The 19,285-nt window shown below is 35.9% G+C and overlaps 1 protein-coding gene across 9 annotated transcripts in view; it reads left to right on the top strand.

Annotated features, from left to right (window-relative positions):
* LOC104873674 (probable C-mannosyltransferase DPY19L2) overlaps positions 1-19,285 on the top strand; it is a 69,543-nt gene that overhangs the window by 14,219 nt on the left and 36,039 nt on the right. For 5 of the 9 annotated variants that reach the window (XM_033764836.1, XM_010640475.3, XM_010640472.3 and 2 more), the window contains exons 6-13: positions 751-844; positions 4,314-4,371; positions 7,161-7,252; positions 9,492-9,591; positions 13,889-13,966; positions 14,756-14,842; positions 16,008-16,067; positions 19,064-19,144. In XM_033764836.1, coding sequence (XP_033620727.1) covers positions 751-844; positions 4,314-4,371; positions 7,161-7,252; positions 9,492-9,591; positions 13,889-13,966; positions 14,756-14,842; positions 16,008-16,067; positions 19,064-19,144 — 650 coding nt within the window. The remainder of the gene's footprint in view (positions 1-750; positions 845-4,313; positions 4,372-7,160; positions 7,253-9,491; positions 9,592-13,888; positions 13,967-14,755; positions 14,843-16,007; positions 16,068-19,063; positions 19,145-19,285) is intronic. The other 4 variants (XM_010640474.3, XM_010640473.3, XM_010640476.3 and 1 more) reach the window with 4 other exon arrangements.

The raw sequence follows: 19,285 nt of genomic DNA, 5'->3' as shown, positions 1-19,285 counted from the left end.
CGAGGTTACAGGACAGACTGGAGGGAGTGGCCAGGGAGGCAGGAGGGTCACAAGGCCAGCCTTCAAGTCTTGGCTCCAACCAGTTAGATATGAGAAACTTTCGGCAGATTATTTAAGTTCTCTATTTGTTTTCTCAGCTATAAAAATACTTTTATGATATCTGAACTTTGTCTGAGAATCATGTGAAGTGATGATTATAAAACAAATAAGAAGTGCTATACACAATCTTGTTTGTGGGATATATTAAAATTCTAGCTCTCAGTAATAATGGGTCAAATAACTGGATCATCTCTTTCAGACTAAAGCTGTTCCTTGAGGCCAGAAACTTTATCTTACTTCTTCCAGAGCCTACAAAAGTAAAAATAATTCAATGGCTTTCTTTTGGGAGTCGTCAGGTGGCTCTACAGATAATTCCAGACATTGAGGAGGAACAGCAGCAGCATCTTCATTAGGGGAATTTATAAATGTAATTAAATAATGCACTGTAGGGGCTGGAGATGTAGCTCTGTGGTAGAGCCCTTGCCTAGAATGCACAAGGTCCTGGGTTTGATCCACAGCAACAAACCCACCTGTTCTACTCCCCCGACAAATGGGAAAAGATTATTGAAACTAATTAGAGAGCATCAATCTGAAAGCAAACACTTGCAGCAAATTCATGAGGCCTTGAGTAAAAAGCACTGAGATAATTATGCTCCCTTGCTTTATAGCCATTTGTTCACTAAATGCTGGATAATCTGTGTCTTTTCAAAGGATTGGGAGACCCTGCTTGCTTTTATGTAGGTGCAATTTTTATCTTAAATGGAGTCATGGTGGGATTGTTCTTCATCTACGCTACATACTTGAGGTGAGACACTGAATTAAAATATCTGGCTGATCTTATAAGGATTAGATGATAATTGTTGATTACATGAGAAAGAATTAAATGATGTTAATTGATTAATAGTAGGAATATTTGTAGATTTATTTGAATTTTCAGATGGTTATCCAATGTCATACAATCAAAAAAATGGAAATATTACTCCATACCTTAAATAAGGCCTCTCTTTTATCTTTGTGGTGATGTTTGTGTAACTATGATTTTTCAGCCAAAGTTTTAATAAAAATACTTCTCTTCCTCTGTAGTTTATTGCAACATTTGAGGGATCTCTGGTTAGCATTAATTAATTTATTCTCATTTTATTCTCTTTATATCTGGGATTAAGAAAACTATAAAAATAATTGTGAATCCTTTGTAGCAGACACATATTTGTTAGCCCACCTTTTTTTTGATAATGCCACAGCTTTGTTTGGAGGAACAGTGTGCCCAGTCTCAGATAATAAGATGAAATTAATTGTTATAGCCATATGCTTTCCTCCCAGGCTCTATTGCTCTGTGACAGAACCCTATGAGCTAGATTTTGCTAATAATAAATAAAGGACCTTGGAAAGTATTTGCCTTTGTCACAAAGGGATATATTCAACTATCGCTATACCTTCATGTTTTTATGTGGAAATGTTGCCCGGAGCAAAAGCAGTCATCTTGTGGCCATGAGAAAAAGTCCATAAAAATAGCAGACATATCTGGCTTAACATGCTGAACCTGTACTGATAGATATTTACCTCTTCTCTTTTTTGTTGAATGATATGGTGCACACTCATATCATTTAAGACACTTTTGTCAGAATTTTTTGTTTCCTTCAGTGAAATATATTCCTAAATCATCATTTTTCTTTACAGTGTTATTCATGAGATTTAAGAAACATTTCAAGTTAAAAATCTAGATTTAATCCAACAAATATTTACTAAATTTTCATAGGGTTTATGTCAATATAGATTAATATTTATATGTACTCTTTGTTTTAAGGAGTTTGGGGCATAAAAGGACTTGCATAGAATCAGTGAAAATTAGTGACATATATAATATTGTATCATGGATCTTATTCAACATAATAGGCTAATGTATAAGGGTTGGAAAACTTGAAAGAAGTAAATTTTTTGAAAAGTTCACATTCTATATGTGTAAAAAAAACTAAAAATAAAATATTTGAAGCATTTAGAAAACTTATGTTACTTGAACACAAACATTAATGCACAAAATTATAAATTTTAAACTCTAGCATCAAACAAAAAAATTTTAAAAAGATGTTAGATTAAATAAATATAAGAATAAATATAAATAAAAATATAAATTAAATATAAGAATAAATTAATGAAATGTATGTATAACTGTTATGAGAAAACTTGTTAAAATTAAGATGCATTTAAGAAAATGGAAATAAATGAAGAGTTATACTATGTTAATGGATTGGAAGATGATAATTATCCCAAATTGATTCAAAGATTCAATGCTCTACCAATCAACATTCTGCCATACTTTTTTGACCCCTACTAGCTGGTTTTAAAGTTATTCAGAAATGCAAAAGGCCAAATTTGTTTAGCACATTTTTAAAAAAGATAAAACTTGCTTTATCAATTATTGCTATATCATAACACTAATGTAAATAAGACAGCATGCTAGACAGATAACAAGAATAGGGTAGAGGCCAGACACAGAAATGAATGTAAATTTAAAAACACTTAGTGTGTGCTACATCAAACATTGCAGCCTATCCTTGTACAAATGATAAGCTTTTCATAACTATTGATGTGTATTAATTGTTATATTGATGATCTTAGAATCATGATAACAGCTGTCTTAGGAGTGTCCACTGGGGACTCAGGGTGTAATAATTTCTCTACTTAATTTACTTATATGGTGACTGCATAGATCTTCACTTTATAATTCTTCTGTAAGCAAGAGGTTTTTTTATACTGTACTTTTCTATATGTCATATGGGAAGACTTTGGAAGGATAGCTTTGAGATAGTTTTGTCAGGCTTAAGTGTTCAAGTTTTGAAAATATACTAATTTCTTTTTTAATGTCTAAAACTTTACACAGCTGTGACTAAAAGTTTTAAATCAGTATTTTTCATTAGGAAGGCTGCCCAAGAGTGTACATTCTCTCTAAACTGTTTACACAGTTAAGAAATATTAGACACATTACTAGTCTCCAGTCTTTAAGAAGGATATATGGATGTAACCATTATGAACTAAAATGAACATAAAAATATCACCAAAACTGAATAGAAACTAAAACATATGAGAAACAAAAGAAATAGAAATTTGAAATTTGTAGTCACTCTTTTTCTGTCCCTTGGGTGAATAACCATAAAATGTTAATATGCACATTTAATTTGGTTAAATGTAAAATGAATCCATGTCTTTCCCTTCTTCTGATCAGTACATGGAACTATAGAATGCTCTCCTGAAACGCCCTCTCACGTCTTACATGTTAGGACCACAGTCAGTACTCCCATCACCCCTCTGCAGCAGCCAGTATTACTATTAGTATTTGGGGAGTTGCCAGATATTTTATTTCATCTGCACGGTCACAGTTCCTGTGTGCACAGCCTGTCCTTGCTTCACGTGCTTCCTTCTTTCAATCTCTTCCTTTCTGAAGTGGATCCCTTGAATTTCCTTTAGTGAGAGTCTGTTTATGGTCACCTACTTCCCAGTCACTTCCCTGTGCTTGTTTTTAGGAACTCCTTCCTTCCTTTCTTCATTCGTCTACCCAGTCTGCACTGTCTTCCAAGTGTGGAGCTAGGGATACAGCAAAGCACAAGATCCAGAGGATTCTATTAGTGCAGGGTTTGGGATGCCATGACTATAGCAGTGGTGGTCGGGACTCTGCCTGGAAGTGGATGTGAGTGCTGTGTCTAGGAAATAGTTCTCACTCTCTGATGGTAATTGGCTGCCTTTGTATGTTGCTGCTTCCTTCAAACTCAGCAAAGTGATATATACAGTCACTTATTGCTGTTATTGCTTAACAAACTGTTAGAGCCTATGGCCCAGTCACTTAAAATCAATTTCAAAAGACAAAACTGTCTCAATTTAGATTATCCAAAGAATGTGATGTAGACTGAAGTGGTAGTCTGTTGGTTTAAAAAAAACTATACTAGGTATTTAACCCAGGCTAGGTTCAAACTTATACTCCTTCTGTCATGGACTTCCAGAATGCTGGGGTTATATGTGTATCACCATGCCTGGCTTGTTAAAAAATGTTTTATGCTCACTAATTATCTATTTATAAAATATTTTAAATATAGTACATTTAAAAATTGAGACTACAGTATACATAAAATTTTTGTGTTTGTACTTTCAAGAGAAAACATCAACTACATGGGCACTCTTGAAATTTTTGCTTATGTTTTAAATACAGAAAAATTGGTTTAAATTCTGAGATTTAAAAAAATCTCTATTTTACATGAATTATGATTTCCTACTTTTTTTTACAGTGGGAGTCAATTAGGAGGTCTGCTTACAGTACTGTGCTACTTTTTCAACCACGGAGAGGTTTGTTTTCTGAAAAATAATTTTAAGCACTAGAGAGGTTATATAAGAACAAAGAAATGTAATCATTAAAATAATATATAGTTGCATATTATCTGTGACTTGGCAGTATTTGGTAGAACCTTATGTTGTAAGTTGGTATTTTAATTGTGTTGATCTAAATTTTTAAATCATTAGGGGTTAAAATATGTGAAATAATCTTGCCTGGTCTTTAGTGAGTTTTTACATATACATATGTTCTGTAGATCAAAGGAAGTACCATTCTCATGAGTCAGACACTCTACATTTATTCCTAGCAAACCCTGTTGGAGGTGGCCGCTGTCCTTACTGCGCACATTCTGACAAGGAGTTTTACAGAGCTTAGGTTCCTTACCCAGGACTGCCCATTCTCTACCTGATGAAGCTGAGGTCTCCTTCTCTCCCTTTACTGTGGATTGAACCCAGGGCCTGCACACTGAGCTCTACATTCCTAGGCTGGGCTCAAACATTTGACCCTCCTGCCTCAGACTCCCAGAGTACTGAGATTGTAGGAATTGTGCCACCATGTGTGATTATATATTTCACTTTTTGTATTGTGGTAAGAGCACTTAACATAATATCTGCCCTCTTAACAGCTTCACAGCACTGTAATAGAGCATTAACAAAACCCTGTACAGCAGATCTCTAGAATGTATTCATCTTGCTTAGGTGCATCTTTATGTACTTGCATTTCTCCAAGGTTGTGAGCCACCCTGGATTCTGACCATGGGTACCAAGCTGAGGCTTTGCCACCTATGACCTTACTTCTATGTCATTGTGACACAGAATGCTGAATCCAAAGTAGCGGTTTGCATACTAATTCATCCCAGATGAACATAGTTCACCAAAAAGAGCTCACAGAAACTCACGTAGAATGTGATGGATCACTGCACAACATGTTGCACATGTACAAACCATGTGCCCGACTGTTAGAGCCTGAGGATATGGCAGTGAGAGAGAGAGGGAGTCCCACTGCTACCTCTCGGAAGCAGAATACGTGCTGTGTATCACCATGGGTTACGTAGGGCAGGAGTCGTTGTGAGTTCCACTGGGTGAAGTCTTAAACCGGTTAGATAAGGGGATAATAAAATCTATGCTTAGAATGCTTTCAGTACATTATTTCAACCTAAAGCAAACAAATACCTTGTCATTAAACAATCTGTTGACATAAAGAAAAAGCTTTGTTTTCTCTTATGTTAGACTATCAGTGGTATGAATTAACTTTTTATGCAATTGTAAGATTTACAATCTGAGTTTCTTAGAACAGTAACTTAAAACTCTTGCAGAGTAATAATAGTTTAAATTGTTTTGAGAATTTTGATACAAATTTTTATCATACTCTGACCTGTATGTCTTAGAAATTGTCTTAAAGTATACATGAATATTTAATACTTACATTCTGCCCATCACATTACTTGCATTATGTGCCTCACATTAGTAATTCTCATTACTCCCAGTTGTCTTGCACATTTACAGTTAACTCTTGAGGATGTATTGCAGACCCTCAGGGGATCTTGACTACTTGTACCACCTGGACTTGTTAAGTGTAAACTTGGTGTTCCGAATGCCCCAGGGGATACCTGTTGAAGCATTGTTGTGGACAGGCCTGGAGCTCAAGGCCCAGGATGTCTGGGTCACATCTATGGGGCTGGACTGGATCTGGCCCAGGAATCCTCACAGTCCCCATCCCTGCCTTTTTGGGTGTCACTGGGGCTTGCTGTGCTTACATGTTGCACATGTACAAACCATGTGCCCGACTGTTAGAGCCTGAGGATATGGCAGTGAGAGAGAGAGGGAGTCCCACTGCTACCTCTCGGAAGCAGAATACGTGCTGTGTATCACCATGGGTTACGTAGGGCAGGAGTCGTTGTGAGTTCCACTGGGTGAAGTCTTAAACCGGTTAGATAAGGGGATAATAAAATCTATGCTTAGAATGCTTTCAGTACATTATTTCAACCTAAAGCAAACAAATACCTTGTCATTAAACAATCTGTTGACATAAAGAAAAAGCTTTGTTTTCTCTTATGTTAGACTATCAGTGGTATGAATTAACTTTTTATGCAATTGTAAGATTTACAATCTGAGTTTCTTAGAACAGTAACTTAAAACTCTTGCAGAGTAATAATAGTTTAAATTGTTTTGAGAATTTTGATACAAATTTTTATCATACTCTGACCTGTATGTCTTAGAAATTGTCTTAAAGTATACATGAATATTTAATACTTACATTCTACCCATCACATTACTTGCATTATGTGCCTCACATTAGTAATTCTCATTACTCCCAGTTGTCTTGCACATTTACAGTTAACTCTTGAGGATGTATTGCAGACCCTCAGGGGATCTTGACTACTTGTACCACCTGGACTTGTTAAGTGTAAACTTGGTGTTCCGAATGCCCCAGGGGATACCTGTTGAAGCATTGTTGTGGACAGGCCTGGAGCTCAAGGCCCAGGATGTCTGGGTCACATCTATGGGGCTGGACTGGATCTGGCCCAGGAATCCTCACAGTCCCCATCCCTGCCTTTTTGGGTGTCACTGGGGCTTGCTGTGCTTGGTCCCATAGAGCTGGAACTTGTTCTGGGCTTGGAAGTTGGTTGCTCTGCTCAGTGGTCCCGTGTGAGAAGCTCCAGAATGGAGAACTTCGCCCAGCTTGCAGAAGTAGGATCCAGTAGGCCTGGGCTTAACGTTCCCAAAGGAAGCCAACCCAGTGTTATGTGAATGATGTTTGCTTTCGTGGACCTGACGTAAACCCAGACTTTCATTCATCTCAGGCCACGCGTGTGATGTGGACGCCACCTCTCCGTGAAAGCTTTGCGTATCCGTTCCTGGTGCTTCAGATGTATATTCTAACCATGAGTCTCAGGTAATTTTTATTTATAAAACAGCTAAGTAAATTACAAGATAAGTTTCTAAAATTTACATCAACCTGTTATAATCGCCATATTTAGGTTATGGTTTTTAGTTATTTAAAAAAACAGCATAGAGTTAGGGTAATCTAAAAACTGATATATAAATATTGATCTCCATTTAAGAGTTTAAGCTATAGGTTTTAGATGACTATATTTTAATAAAATATATGTAATCATATATTGTTTGCAGGGGTTTGACAGTTTTTGAAAAAAAATTTTTGTTCAAAGTTTATGTACCGTAACTCATTGTTTCCTAGGTAGGTGCGGCGGCACTGAGTTATATCCTTGGACTCCTCAAACTGTGTTTTTGATGGAGCATTCATGTATGCTTCATGAAAAAAGTGCTCTGTGTGTGCAACAGAATTGCAAAATACTGGGTGGGGGTGAATTCATTTCTAAATGGTGTTTCTACCAGTTCAACCAGTTACAGTTTAGTTTTTGGTTTTTTTTGGACACATTTTTTGTTGGGATTAATTTATAAGCATTTCAGAAATTTAAGAAGTCTGAGAAACAAAATAAGTAGTAAAATACTATAAATAACTTTATGATAGAAATAAGTTCCATCAGATATTATTAAGATCTCCCACTAAATGGAGTAATGATGAATTTCTTCTCCAAAATCTCAGGGAACCTATCCCACTTCATTTACTTATCCTTGGCAGAGTTCACGTGTGAAAATCAACCCTCCTTCCGTCCCTCCCTTCAACTGTAAACTTGTAAATCCTGCACAAGTACAGAAATGTCTACATCCGTATTTGCATCTACTTAAAAGTACCACACTAGAAACAGAGACCACGCCCTGTTTATCTCTAACCACTGAGCACTTAGCACCCTCCCCTGTGAACATTTGAGCGGCTCCTGTGGTAGTTGATTAAATGGAGGTCAGTTCTGCATGGTGCCGAGGTCACAAGCCTTAGAGAGGAGCAGGCTAACTCCTGATGTGTTACCTGCCTGGCGAGTTTATTTGGGGATTGCATTGAGTCTGGGGCATCTGCTCCCTGTCCAGAGTTCTGTTTGTTCAGTACATTGCCTCTTCTGAATGAGTATGGTGAAGAAGGGTGCTCATGCCCACTACTCCCCCTTCATTCCCAGTTTGATTACTAGGAAGATGATTAACTGAGGTGCTGTCAATTTGGACAGGCAGGGGTTTCATAGAATGCAGGGTGATACTTAGAACATTTAGGATTGTGTCCTTGAGGACACGTGCTATACTCTTCACCTGAGTCACAAGTAATTTTTGTTTGATCAAATATAAGATTACCAAGAGATGAATGAATATTTTGTGATATTACTAAATATTATGAATATTTAAATTTTTGCTTTTGAAAATTCATTTTCTGTCATAAAAAGATTTATCAAACTCCAACACAATCTTTATAAAAACAATAGTTGCTATTTTATTATTTTAAAAAAACTTGGATTTCTTTTTACATGTTCAAAACAACCTGAGGGCCAGGGATTTAGCTCAGTGGTGCTGCCACCTGCCTCACAAGCACAAGGCCCTGAGTTCGATCCCCAGTACCAAAAAAATTCCAAAAAACAAACAAAAACCCCAAACATCCTGAGCTCTTCTGTGATAAGAGCTATTGGTTATTAGTATGCTTTAATATTGCAGACTGGACAATTTATATTTCAGTTGCAGTGATTCAGCTCTATCCCAGAATTAATTTTTAATTTGTTGTCTTAAAATTTTTTTCCTTAAAAATTTCCATAGTTGTAAGCTTATTTCTTCACCAGCACTTATGCTTTTCCTGAAAATTAAACGTGGTGATGTATGAAAACTGTAGGGGTTAAACATCTGGAGGCATGCAGGGCCACTGTCTTGTCCTATTTTCGGGAATTCTGCTGTAGTGTTTTGAAAACCATGCATATTTATAGGGAAATAGATGTTTATATTTAAAAAAAATTTTTTTAATACCGGGAATTGAACTTAGGACCTTGCGTGTTCCCAGGCATGTGCTGTGCTGCTGAGCTAAATCCCTGGCCCTGAAGTATTTTATTTAATGATAAACTATGTATTATTATTTCTGAAGTATTATAGTTTTCTTTTTGATAAACTGATTTTTAAAGTTTTGTTGTATTATATCAAAGGTAAGAGAATCATTTAGGTTTTGTTATTCTGCAAGTAGTCTTTTTTTTCTGGAATGACTATCTTCATGGCAAAACTTATCGATCCCACTTCTCTCTGCTAAGGATCTCCAAGAATTATGGACAATATTACATTGCCCTCTGTCTTGCCAATGTTGCTTTTATGCTTCCCTGGGGATTTGCTCAGTTTATACTTTTTACACAGGTAAGCTGATTTTAAACTAATTTAAGTTGGATGCAGTATGTAATGGTTATTTCTATAGAAGTTTTAAAGTGTAATTACATTTATTCTCTAAAAGATTTATAAAATATGAAATGATTATAAAAATTACATATGTGTGATTTAAAAATATAATTCTGTATCTAGTGTATTGGTCACTGATAAATATTAATGATCAATATATAAAGAAACTTTTCTGCTATTTTTAGTTACAAATTTTCCTTCTGGAGGGCAAGATAACATCTGTGTATCTGATTCCCTATAGATTTTTTTTTCTAGGTGCCCAGCTACCCCAACTGCTAATAAGGCTAATCCTGCTCTCCATGGTCCAGGTTTCTATTCTGGTCCAGCTAAACACTGGCTATTTTTTCTGAAGAATAGAATTTTACCTGGAACCATATCTCAGAGTTGCCTTCATAATATTGCTTTCATCAATTGAATCTATACTGGGCTTCCAAACAACTGAGTGACTAATGGCAATGTACTGCATCAGTCAGGAAGCAGAGAACAAAACGACAATGTTAATGAAATTTCACGACACTGAGATTTTCCACTAAGGCCAAGATATCCTAACACTCATAATGACAATAATAATATTTTATGTTGGAGGTGAGAAATTCTACCAAGAGGCCTCATACTGCCAATTATCACAAACAATGAGATTATAACCTCAACATAATTAGCATACTGTTTTTTTTTTTAAAGTCAGGTATTTTCACTGCTTTTCTGCCTTTTAAAGTTGGCCCCTTTCAGCTTCGTTGTCATTGTTTGCACATCCCAAAATAAAAGAATGTATTTTTAATGAGCATCATTTCATTGTGAGCAAATTTATTAATCCAGTGTGCTGGTGAAACTATGAAGTGTCATTGAAAAAATTTATTATTGTCAATATCACCCCTCAAAAAATTCCCACTGACTTTGAACATACTTGTCTAATAATTCTTGCCACTTTCTGAAGCAGTTCAGAAGTCCTCTTTCATAAATGTCTCTGTTGTGCTATCATGGCTGCCTCCATTTCCTGAATTGATTCAAAATGTTTACTTTTCATGGTCATTTTAAATTGCACAGTTCCAGATCCAGTGACTAAGGTAGCTGAGGCTCTGGGTTCAATCTACCGTACCACAAACAGCAGAAATGATAATAAGAAAAAAGACACACGGTAATGATTTTATGAGTTTGCTTTTCTTTGAATGCCATACAGCAGAAGCAATTTATCAAATTTTTGATCACATCTCATAATGACATTCAGGAAAGAGGACTCTTAGAACTGTTTCAGAAAGTGACCAGAATGATGGGAAATGTGACAGGGGGAGGATTTTGAGGGTGTGGTTAATGGCAATGTGATAAAGTTAAAAAAATTTAAACATACACCATATAGTTTGATCATCCCTTGTAGTAAGTTTTCTGGATAAGTTTAATATTGCCTTGGTGATTTTCTATCCATTCAGGTATATGTGTGAGGCTTTTTTTATGTGTGAAATTTGTGTGTTTATCTTTTTGTGGTAATAGGATAATTCAAAATTATTTTCATCAGAATATGTAGGATTTTTTTCTTGGTTAGATTGCATAGGTTAAGGTTAAAATTAATTAATGTATCCTGACCATATTGTGCGAGAAATGTGGGTTAAGGAGTTAAAGATTGGTGACATTTTAAAGAGAAAACACTTTGAAAGACAGTGATAGATCCTTAGAATATTGATACCTTATTATTAAGGCTCAGAGTTTGTATTCAGATTCACTCTCCTTATTGTACAGGTTTGACAAACATGTTAGGTTACCAGAAAGGGTAATATCAGCACCCTAAAGAAATCCCTGGACTTTACCTCCAACCCTTGCCATAACCCCTAGCAACTACTAACCTTTTACTGTCTCTACAGCGTTACCTTTTATAAAATGTCATATAGTTGGAATCATACAGTGTGTAGTAATTTCATACTGGGTTATGTCACTTAGCAATATGCATTTAAGATTCCTCCATGTATTTTCATGATGTGAGAGCTCATTTCTTTTTTTGCTGAATGATATTTTAACTACATGATTGTACCATGTTATCTGTTCACCTATTAAAGGACAGTATGATTGATTCCAGCCTTTGGTGGTTGTGAATAAAGCTACCACAAACATCTGTGTACAGATTTTTGGGTGAACATAGGTTTTCATCCCTATTGGATAAATACCCAGGGCTGTGACTGCTAGATTTTGTGAAATTGACAATTTTATCAGTTTTTGTATTTCTCCATTCTGGGGTGAGCAGTGGTATCTCTTTGTTGTTTGACTTTGCAATTCCCTAGTGGCATACAATATTGAACATCTTTTTATGTGTTTCGTTGTCATCTCCTTTGGTGAGGTGTTTGGAGTCTTTTGTCCATTTTTAATTGGGTTGCTGTCCTATTATTGAGTTTTAAGAGCTCTTTGTATATTTTGGGCACCATTTCTTTATCAACTATATGTTGTCTACAAATTTTTCTCCTGGTCTCTGTCTTTAGTATTTTATTTCCAATGTTATCAAACCATAGGTCACCTAGAGCTTCTCTTATGTTATCTTTGTGAAGTTTTGCCTTTACGTCTAAGGTGTAAGGTCTATGTCTAGAGTCTTCTTTTTTCTTGACTGGACATCCAGAGTTTCCCGTATCACTTGTTGGAGACTGTACTCCATTGAGTTGCCTTCTCTCCTTGGTCAGCGCTCAGCTGCCTGAATTTGTGTGTATTTCCAGGCTCTCTGTTTTATACCATTGATTCCTTCAATGAGTTTTTTTCAGTTTCATGCTGTCTTGATTATTAGCTGCACATGGGATCTCAAAGTCTTTTAGTCTCTAGCTATTTTTAAGTGTTTTCTCTTTGCTTTTGGCTTTGTGCAGATTTTACTGTGAACCTGTGTGGTCAGGTTTTTTTTTTTTTTTTTTTTTTTCCATTTTATTCCTCTTTCAGTGCTTTACAAATCAGTGCTTGATTTTGCCTATCAGTTTTTTGTGGTTTTTAGCTATATCCCTTTAAATATAGTTTCTATCTAATTGCATCCTCTCTTCATGGAATGTAAAATATAATAGGATTGATCTCCACACTATGTACTCTGTATCTCTTGTTTGTTTTTTTTTTTCAGATATTTTCATCTTTATATCATTTTGTACTTCCTTTCAGATACTTTCTTCTGACCTGTCTTCTAGTTCAGCCCTGCTTTTGTGCTTATTCTGCTTTTAAACCCATGCAAATGTCTTAATTTATTGTGATATTTACTTGTAACATTTCAATTTCTTTCTCGTTTCCAGGGCTCTCCTGAAATTTTCATTCCTGTATATTATTCCTTGAACACATCACGCACCGTTTACTTTCATGTCTGATTGTGCCAGGGTGTTTTTAAGTGGCCCGCAAACAAATGATGGTCTCTATTTCTAAAGAGTTGTAAAAAAAGAAAAACAGAAAAATACGTGTAACAGAGACTGTATGTGGACCGCAGAGCATAACGTATATACTCTCTGGCCCTTTCCAGACAAGTTGGATGATCCTGGACCTAGGACCTTTGTAGATCTGTTTCTGCAGTCTCAGTCTTGTCTCCTCCTCTCTATCTTATCTCCTTTTCTCAACGTCTTACCTCCTCTTCTCAGAATACCTCAGTGTTATTTTTGAAGTGCTGTGGAGTTAGTGTGAGACTAAGTTGATATGAGGTTTCTCCAGAGAAGATTAAATTTGCTTCCAGCAGGCAAATAAGGCACTCAGGGTCTTGAATCCTATTTGTGCAATGAGATTAAGGTGATTCAGTGGTGGGGTTCAGCCCTTCTGAGGGGTAACCTGTTTCTGGTTCACTCGTAGAGGTAGAGTGTAGTCCTTCGATGCCCAGAACCAAAGCCTGGGTCCTTAGCAGGCGTCCCCTTCTTGGTGTGCCCTGCCCACCCAGTCTGTGGAAACGCCTGCCGAGCCTGCAGGTCTCCCAGTGCCTCTGAGCCTGCACACAGCTGCCTGTATCAGAGCCTGCAGATACTGCTGGGAGGAAAGTTATCCAAAACGCATGGTCCTCATGATAGATTCCCATCCTTTCCCTGGTTTTACCTTGCTAATTCCTCACTTGCTTTGTTAATAATCTATAGCTTTCATACATGTATTTTTTGTGTGTGTTTGTGTGTGTGTGTGTGTGTGTGTAGATATTCCACTTATCAAATGGAAGATTTGTTCAAATATTGCCTGCCATGATCAATAATATAACTCCCCTCTTATATTTATTCTACTTAAGACCAGTATTTGTTTGCTAGATGTTTTTCACTTTTGTGATGTTGTGTGTTTGTTTCAGATAGCCTCATTATTTCCCATGTATGTTGTGGGGTACATTGAGCCAAGCAAGTTTCAGAAGATCATTTATATGAATATGGTAACAGTTTAATTTTTATAAATCAAATATTGAAATAAGTTCCCAGAGTTTATAAAACATAATTAATTCTGTTTATGGTAGTGTTTACATATAATGTTGATGGTTTCTGAAAAGAAACCTGGGAATGTTCATTACAGATACCACATTACAGCACATCATACTTTCAACTAGATGTGTTGGACTCTCTAAAACATTTTTATGTTTTGTTTTCATCTTTAATCTTGAAGCAGTCTTTTTTGCCTTTGCCCTGAGATTTCTTTTATGCTACCAGGGATCGAACTTATGACCTTGCTCTTGCAAGGAAGGTGGTGGAAACACTGAGCTAAATCTCTGGCCCTTAGCCCTAAGATTTCTAATTCTTCGAGCAAATATGACACTGCGGTGTAAAATTTATATTGCTGAATTGTTGTCTTTATCTTAGATCCCAAATATATCTCCCTTAAAAACAGAAAAAAATGATAATGCTTCAGCAGTGATGGAAATCATGAAGTAAACAATAAAAACAAGATTAGGGAAACATAGTTCTAAGTCTTCTCTTATTATTTTGTTACTGAAAAAATAGAAATAATGGAATTATTGAACCTTTCTTTGTGAAAGTAGCAGATAGAGAAAAAATTTAGTGTGAATTTTAATACTTAAACCTAGAAGTGACTTGAAATTCTATGGGCAAAGACCATTAATCTCATTTATGCAGATGATATTTCTGTTAAAAATGACCCTGGGTCTCCAAAGTATTCCTTATGTTATGCATGTAATAGCTGTAAAACAAGTGTTTTTATCATTTTTCAGGTTTCAGTAATCCTCTGTTTTATTTTGATGTTTGGGAATCCAGTGTACTTATCTTCTTATTATTTTTCCTCTTTGTTAATGACATGGGTAAGTGCTTGTTAAGCTCATGAACTTTTTTCCCCCCTGTTAAAGCAGGTTTTGTTTAATACAAGTGTAGGGGAATAAATAGGGTCCTTTCTTGATTATCATTTCCTGATCTCATTTACATGAGAAAAGGTTTTTACAAAACCTTGTTTCTCTTTCTTAGCCTTGAAAAATAATATAGTGTACCAGTCTTCCTTTCCAAAGCAATACCCAAGTAAATATTTTTAAAATAACAAGGTAAACAAGACTTACTTTAAAAACTTAGCCTCTGAAAGAACTTATAATATATGCTAAAATGACTTATTTTTTCTTAAGTCACTTTAGTAGAATAACTATTATAGTAACACAAATAAAACATTTTTGGAACTCCTTAAATTACCACAGACTTTGGCATATTCTTTTGAATATTCTTCATGATGTCAAATCTTCATCTTTCAAGGGTGTATATGATGTTTAGGTTGGGTCAAAATCTTATGAATAGAGTAGATGTTGGACTGGGTGATGCAGATCTTAGTCAAAATGTGGTGTGACAGTCACGTCATAGGACTGATTTTCCTGTACTTACGACTGAGTTATCCTTGAAAGCAGTTTAGAAAGTGGTGTTCCAAATTACTTTGAGCAATGGTGAGATAATTAGAATAACTGTGCAGTCTCTTGGCACATCTTGCTGTCTTGAGCAGCACTCATTTGAGCATGGATAGCACTTACTTGTGTAGTATACTGATTGAATATTTTGGCCTTCTTTTTAGTTTTTAGCATTTTTGCTTCTTTTACCCTTTGTGCCTCAGAGTAATGAATATCTTCACAAACACCAGCCCCGCCCAAATATAAGCTTGCTTTTTCCAACATTGTGTCAAAATTTTCAGCATTACAAAATGGTGGCACCCACACACCATCCACCTTTCCAGAGGGGTTACCCTGCAAAGCGTATCCAGCATAACAATGAGGAGTTATGCTTGATTCAAGAGGCAGCGTTTTAGCCCCCAGAGCATCTAGCTCTCATTTTGAGGGCGTTTGTGTGTCCCTGACCTGAGAAGTCAGCAACTGAGCAGGAAAATGGCTGGTGGCAATTGAGATAGAAGGATGTAGCTGTGTAATGTTTGAAATGTACCATTAGTATAAAATATAAATGTTAATGGTATTTAATCTTCTGTCACATGTATTTCAGGTGATAATTCTAAAGAGAAATAAAATTCATAGAATGGGACTATGTGAACTCAACTTTTGGGTGAGTTTTGATGTTTCTAAGTTTTAAAATCTCATCTTTTAATTTCTATAAATCAATATAAATGATGCACTTGAAAATGATTTATATTTAATGAGTTTATATTTAATGATTTATATTTAATGAGTTTTATAAATAGTTACTGTCAAAGGTAGGAAATAGTCCTGAGCTAGCAGTCATTCTTTTTCTGTGAGTTTTTGATGTGCTCCTGTTAAAAAAATAAAGCCATATTAAAGAGCCATAAGTTAAAAAATATATATATATTGTATGCTGAGAGAATAAAACAAAGAAAAGTTATGGTGAGATGAGAAGGTAGATTTCTACTCAGAATACAAAAGAGCAGAATAGAAGAGTTGCTGATTCTGCTATCTAGCAGCAATCTCCTGTCCCTTAGGCTGGGAGTGTAGAACTATTTCACACTTCAGTTGTTGAATATCACAGCAATTCTAATGAGGTGTTTTTCACTTCATAAAATTTGGGCAATTTGATAACTAAAAAGAAAGTGAAAATTTCAATTGTAGTCTTATTTCTTTTGATTGGTGAATTGAGACCATTAACACTGATGGTTATAACTGATATTGACTTATCCTTGTCATGACTTTTCCTTTTTGTTGGATTCTCCCTTTTGGTGTTTAATTTCTTGCTGTCCCTGATGGATTCATTCTTCTGGGCTTCTTGGAGTTTTGATCCTTGCTATATTTTTCTAGGATATTGTTTAAAATTTTTGGAGTGCTGATTTTGTATACATGGAGTTCCTAAGGTGCTCTTTGTAATGAAAGTATCTTATTTGTCCATCAATTTTGAAAGATAGTTTTGCAGGGTACATCAGTCTGGGTTGGAGGCTGTTTTCCTCTAGGACTTGAAATACATCAGTCCAACTCTTCTTGCCTTGAGGGTTTGTGTTGAGAAGTCTGCTGTGATTCTGAAGGGCTTTCCTTTGTATGTGGATGCACATTGAGGCCATACTCCTAAGTGAAATAAATGGGACACACGTGTAAAGATCAAATAGTTTCTCTTTCATGAGAAACTGAAAGTGTAAATTAAGGGCTAAAAGGTACAATAGATAATGTGAAATAGAAGAAAGGGCAAAGGGGAAGGGAAAATGGAAGGGGTATGGGAAAAGAAAGAAGAGAATGGAATGAATATGAGAAAATGAAAATATGGAAACAAACTCTTTGTAGCTAGGGAGGGATGAAGGGGTTGAAGGGAGGGCAGCGGAATGGGGAAAAAATAAGAACCAAGATGGATTATAGAAAGGTGCAAATTTCCAATGATGAATGTCATTGTAGTGTATACCTTAAACGTACCAATAAAAGATAGATTGACTGGTTAACAGAAAAAAATTTCAATTGCAAGCTATTGGAAAATAACAAAAAAATAAAACAGTGTCCATGGATGTTCAAGGAATTTTGCCAAAGCTGTACCCAAAGAAAAATTTATTGTCTTAAACTATATTTTCCACTATATTTTAAGCAGTAGACTTGAGAGAATAAGAGCTAACTAAACTATAAGGTCAGTAATGTCTAAGAAACAAAAAAATTGATGCATAGGAAATTTGGCAACAAACTTCACACACTATTGAAAATATGCCTTATATATTTGAAAGATAAAATATATAGTATCTGAATAGATCTAACAAAATGTAAAATATTTGATGGAGAAACATTTTTAAATCATAAGATGTAAAGATTTCCAAGTAAATGGAAAAATAAACCATGTTATCCATAAGAAGGCATAGAGGACAGTTCTCCCCAGCTGACATTTGGGTTGAAAGGAATTCCAACAGGATTGCCTTGCAGGTTCCCTTTTCAGGGAACAGTGCTGGGATCATATGGTGTCTGTGCAGGGCAAGTTCACATTATCACAGACAGAAGCTGCAGGCACAGCCATTGTAAATGCTCCTGCCACACCCTTTGTGTCCTCCACACGCAGTCGTGATCCCCAAGTACACTGTGGCTCAGCAAGATGCTCCGGGCCCAGCCCTCCTGGAACCAGCCCTGGGTCTCTACAGTGGAGAATGGGCTTCCTCAGGACCTCACTTCCTCCTCCTTTTTTTGAGATGGTGACAGTGCTCTCTATCTATATACCTACATATAGATAGATTCTTATTTGTATTTGTAATCTGAAGTTTGTGCTGTTACTATTTTTTGCCTTTTAAGTCTCTGATCTGAGTCCATTCTCAATCTTCCGGGCCTCTATTCACATACAGTGGGTTCTCTTTTCCTCTGAGTAGTTTGGTTCATTTTGGGGTCCTTCTGCTCCTCCCCCTATACCACTCTGTAAAGGTCTCCCCTTAATCTCTGCAGAGGCTCTGGTCAGAAACAGATCTTCTGTCTGTGTTACTTCCTTTTCTATTGACAGGAAATGTGGAGTTGTGCTGTCCCCCATTTTCTGCATTTGTGGCTGTCAGGTTTCATGTGTAGAGATTTGGGTTTAGGCTGCTGTCATTCTCCTCAGGCTGCCCAGAAATCTGCATTGGCTCTGTGTGTAATCAAGGGCAGCCAGAAAGTAACAGAAGCCTCACTGTCAGCTCCAGTGCATATTTCTCTTTTGAAAGGGAAAATTGTTATCAAAATTTTCTTTCTTGAAGAGGGACTCACGTAATTTTACTTCCAAAGGAATAATAGAAGCATTTTAATATAGTGTTTTGAAATATGGATTTTTGGCTAAGAAATAATATTTGGAAATAAACATATAACCCCTATTATTAACATAAATTGAAAAGAAATAAGTTTATAATTTCCATTGGATTATTGGGTTTCTAATATGTAGACCTCTTGTGTTCTTACATATTTTATAGCAGTGTCATTAATTTCAACTCTTTGCTCTTAAATAAAATTTTCTAAAGGAATATTTCTTTTTGAGGATTTACCATATATACTTCAATAATACGGTATATGTCACATGATTAAAATCTCTGTGTCACTGCGGTATGATTGAACATTTTTAACTTAGGTTACTTATAATTTCTAATACTGGACTTCTATTTTGTTTTCTAGCTAATTCAAGGTGGTGGTTGGTGGCTTGGAACAATCATTTTGCAACTTGTGACATCTGAAATCTTAGGCGTTTCAGACCACGTAAATACTTTCTAGTAAAAACATTAAAGTTCCTAAAAAATATGTAGCTGGATGAAAACTTTGAAGCAATCTATTCTTACCACTTTATTTTACAGAGGTTCCTATTTCTTCAGGGTTCCTGAGCTAATTATTAGTATAGTC

This window comes from Fukomys damarensis, unplaced genomic scaffold, assembly GCF_012274545.1.
Source record: "Fukomys damarensis isolate Sample0158 unplaced genomic scaffold, DMR_v1.0_HiC HiC_scaffold_17, whole genome shotgun sequence".
In the NCBI taxonomy this organism is placed as follows: Eukaryota; Metazoa; Chordata; class Mammalia; order Rodentia; family Bathyergidae; genus Fukomys; species Fukomys damarensis.
The sequence above is the reverse complement of the archived record's forward strand: the minus strand, read 5'-3'. Positions and strand labels throughout refer to the sequence as shown.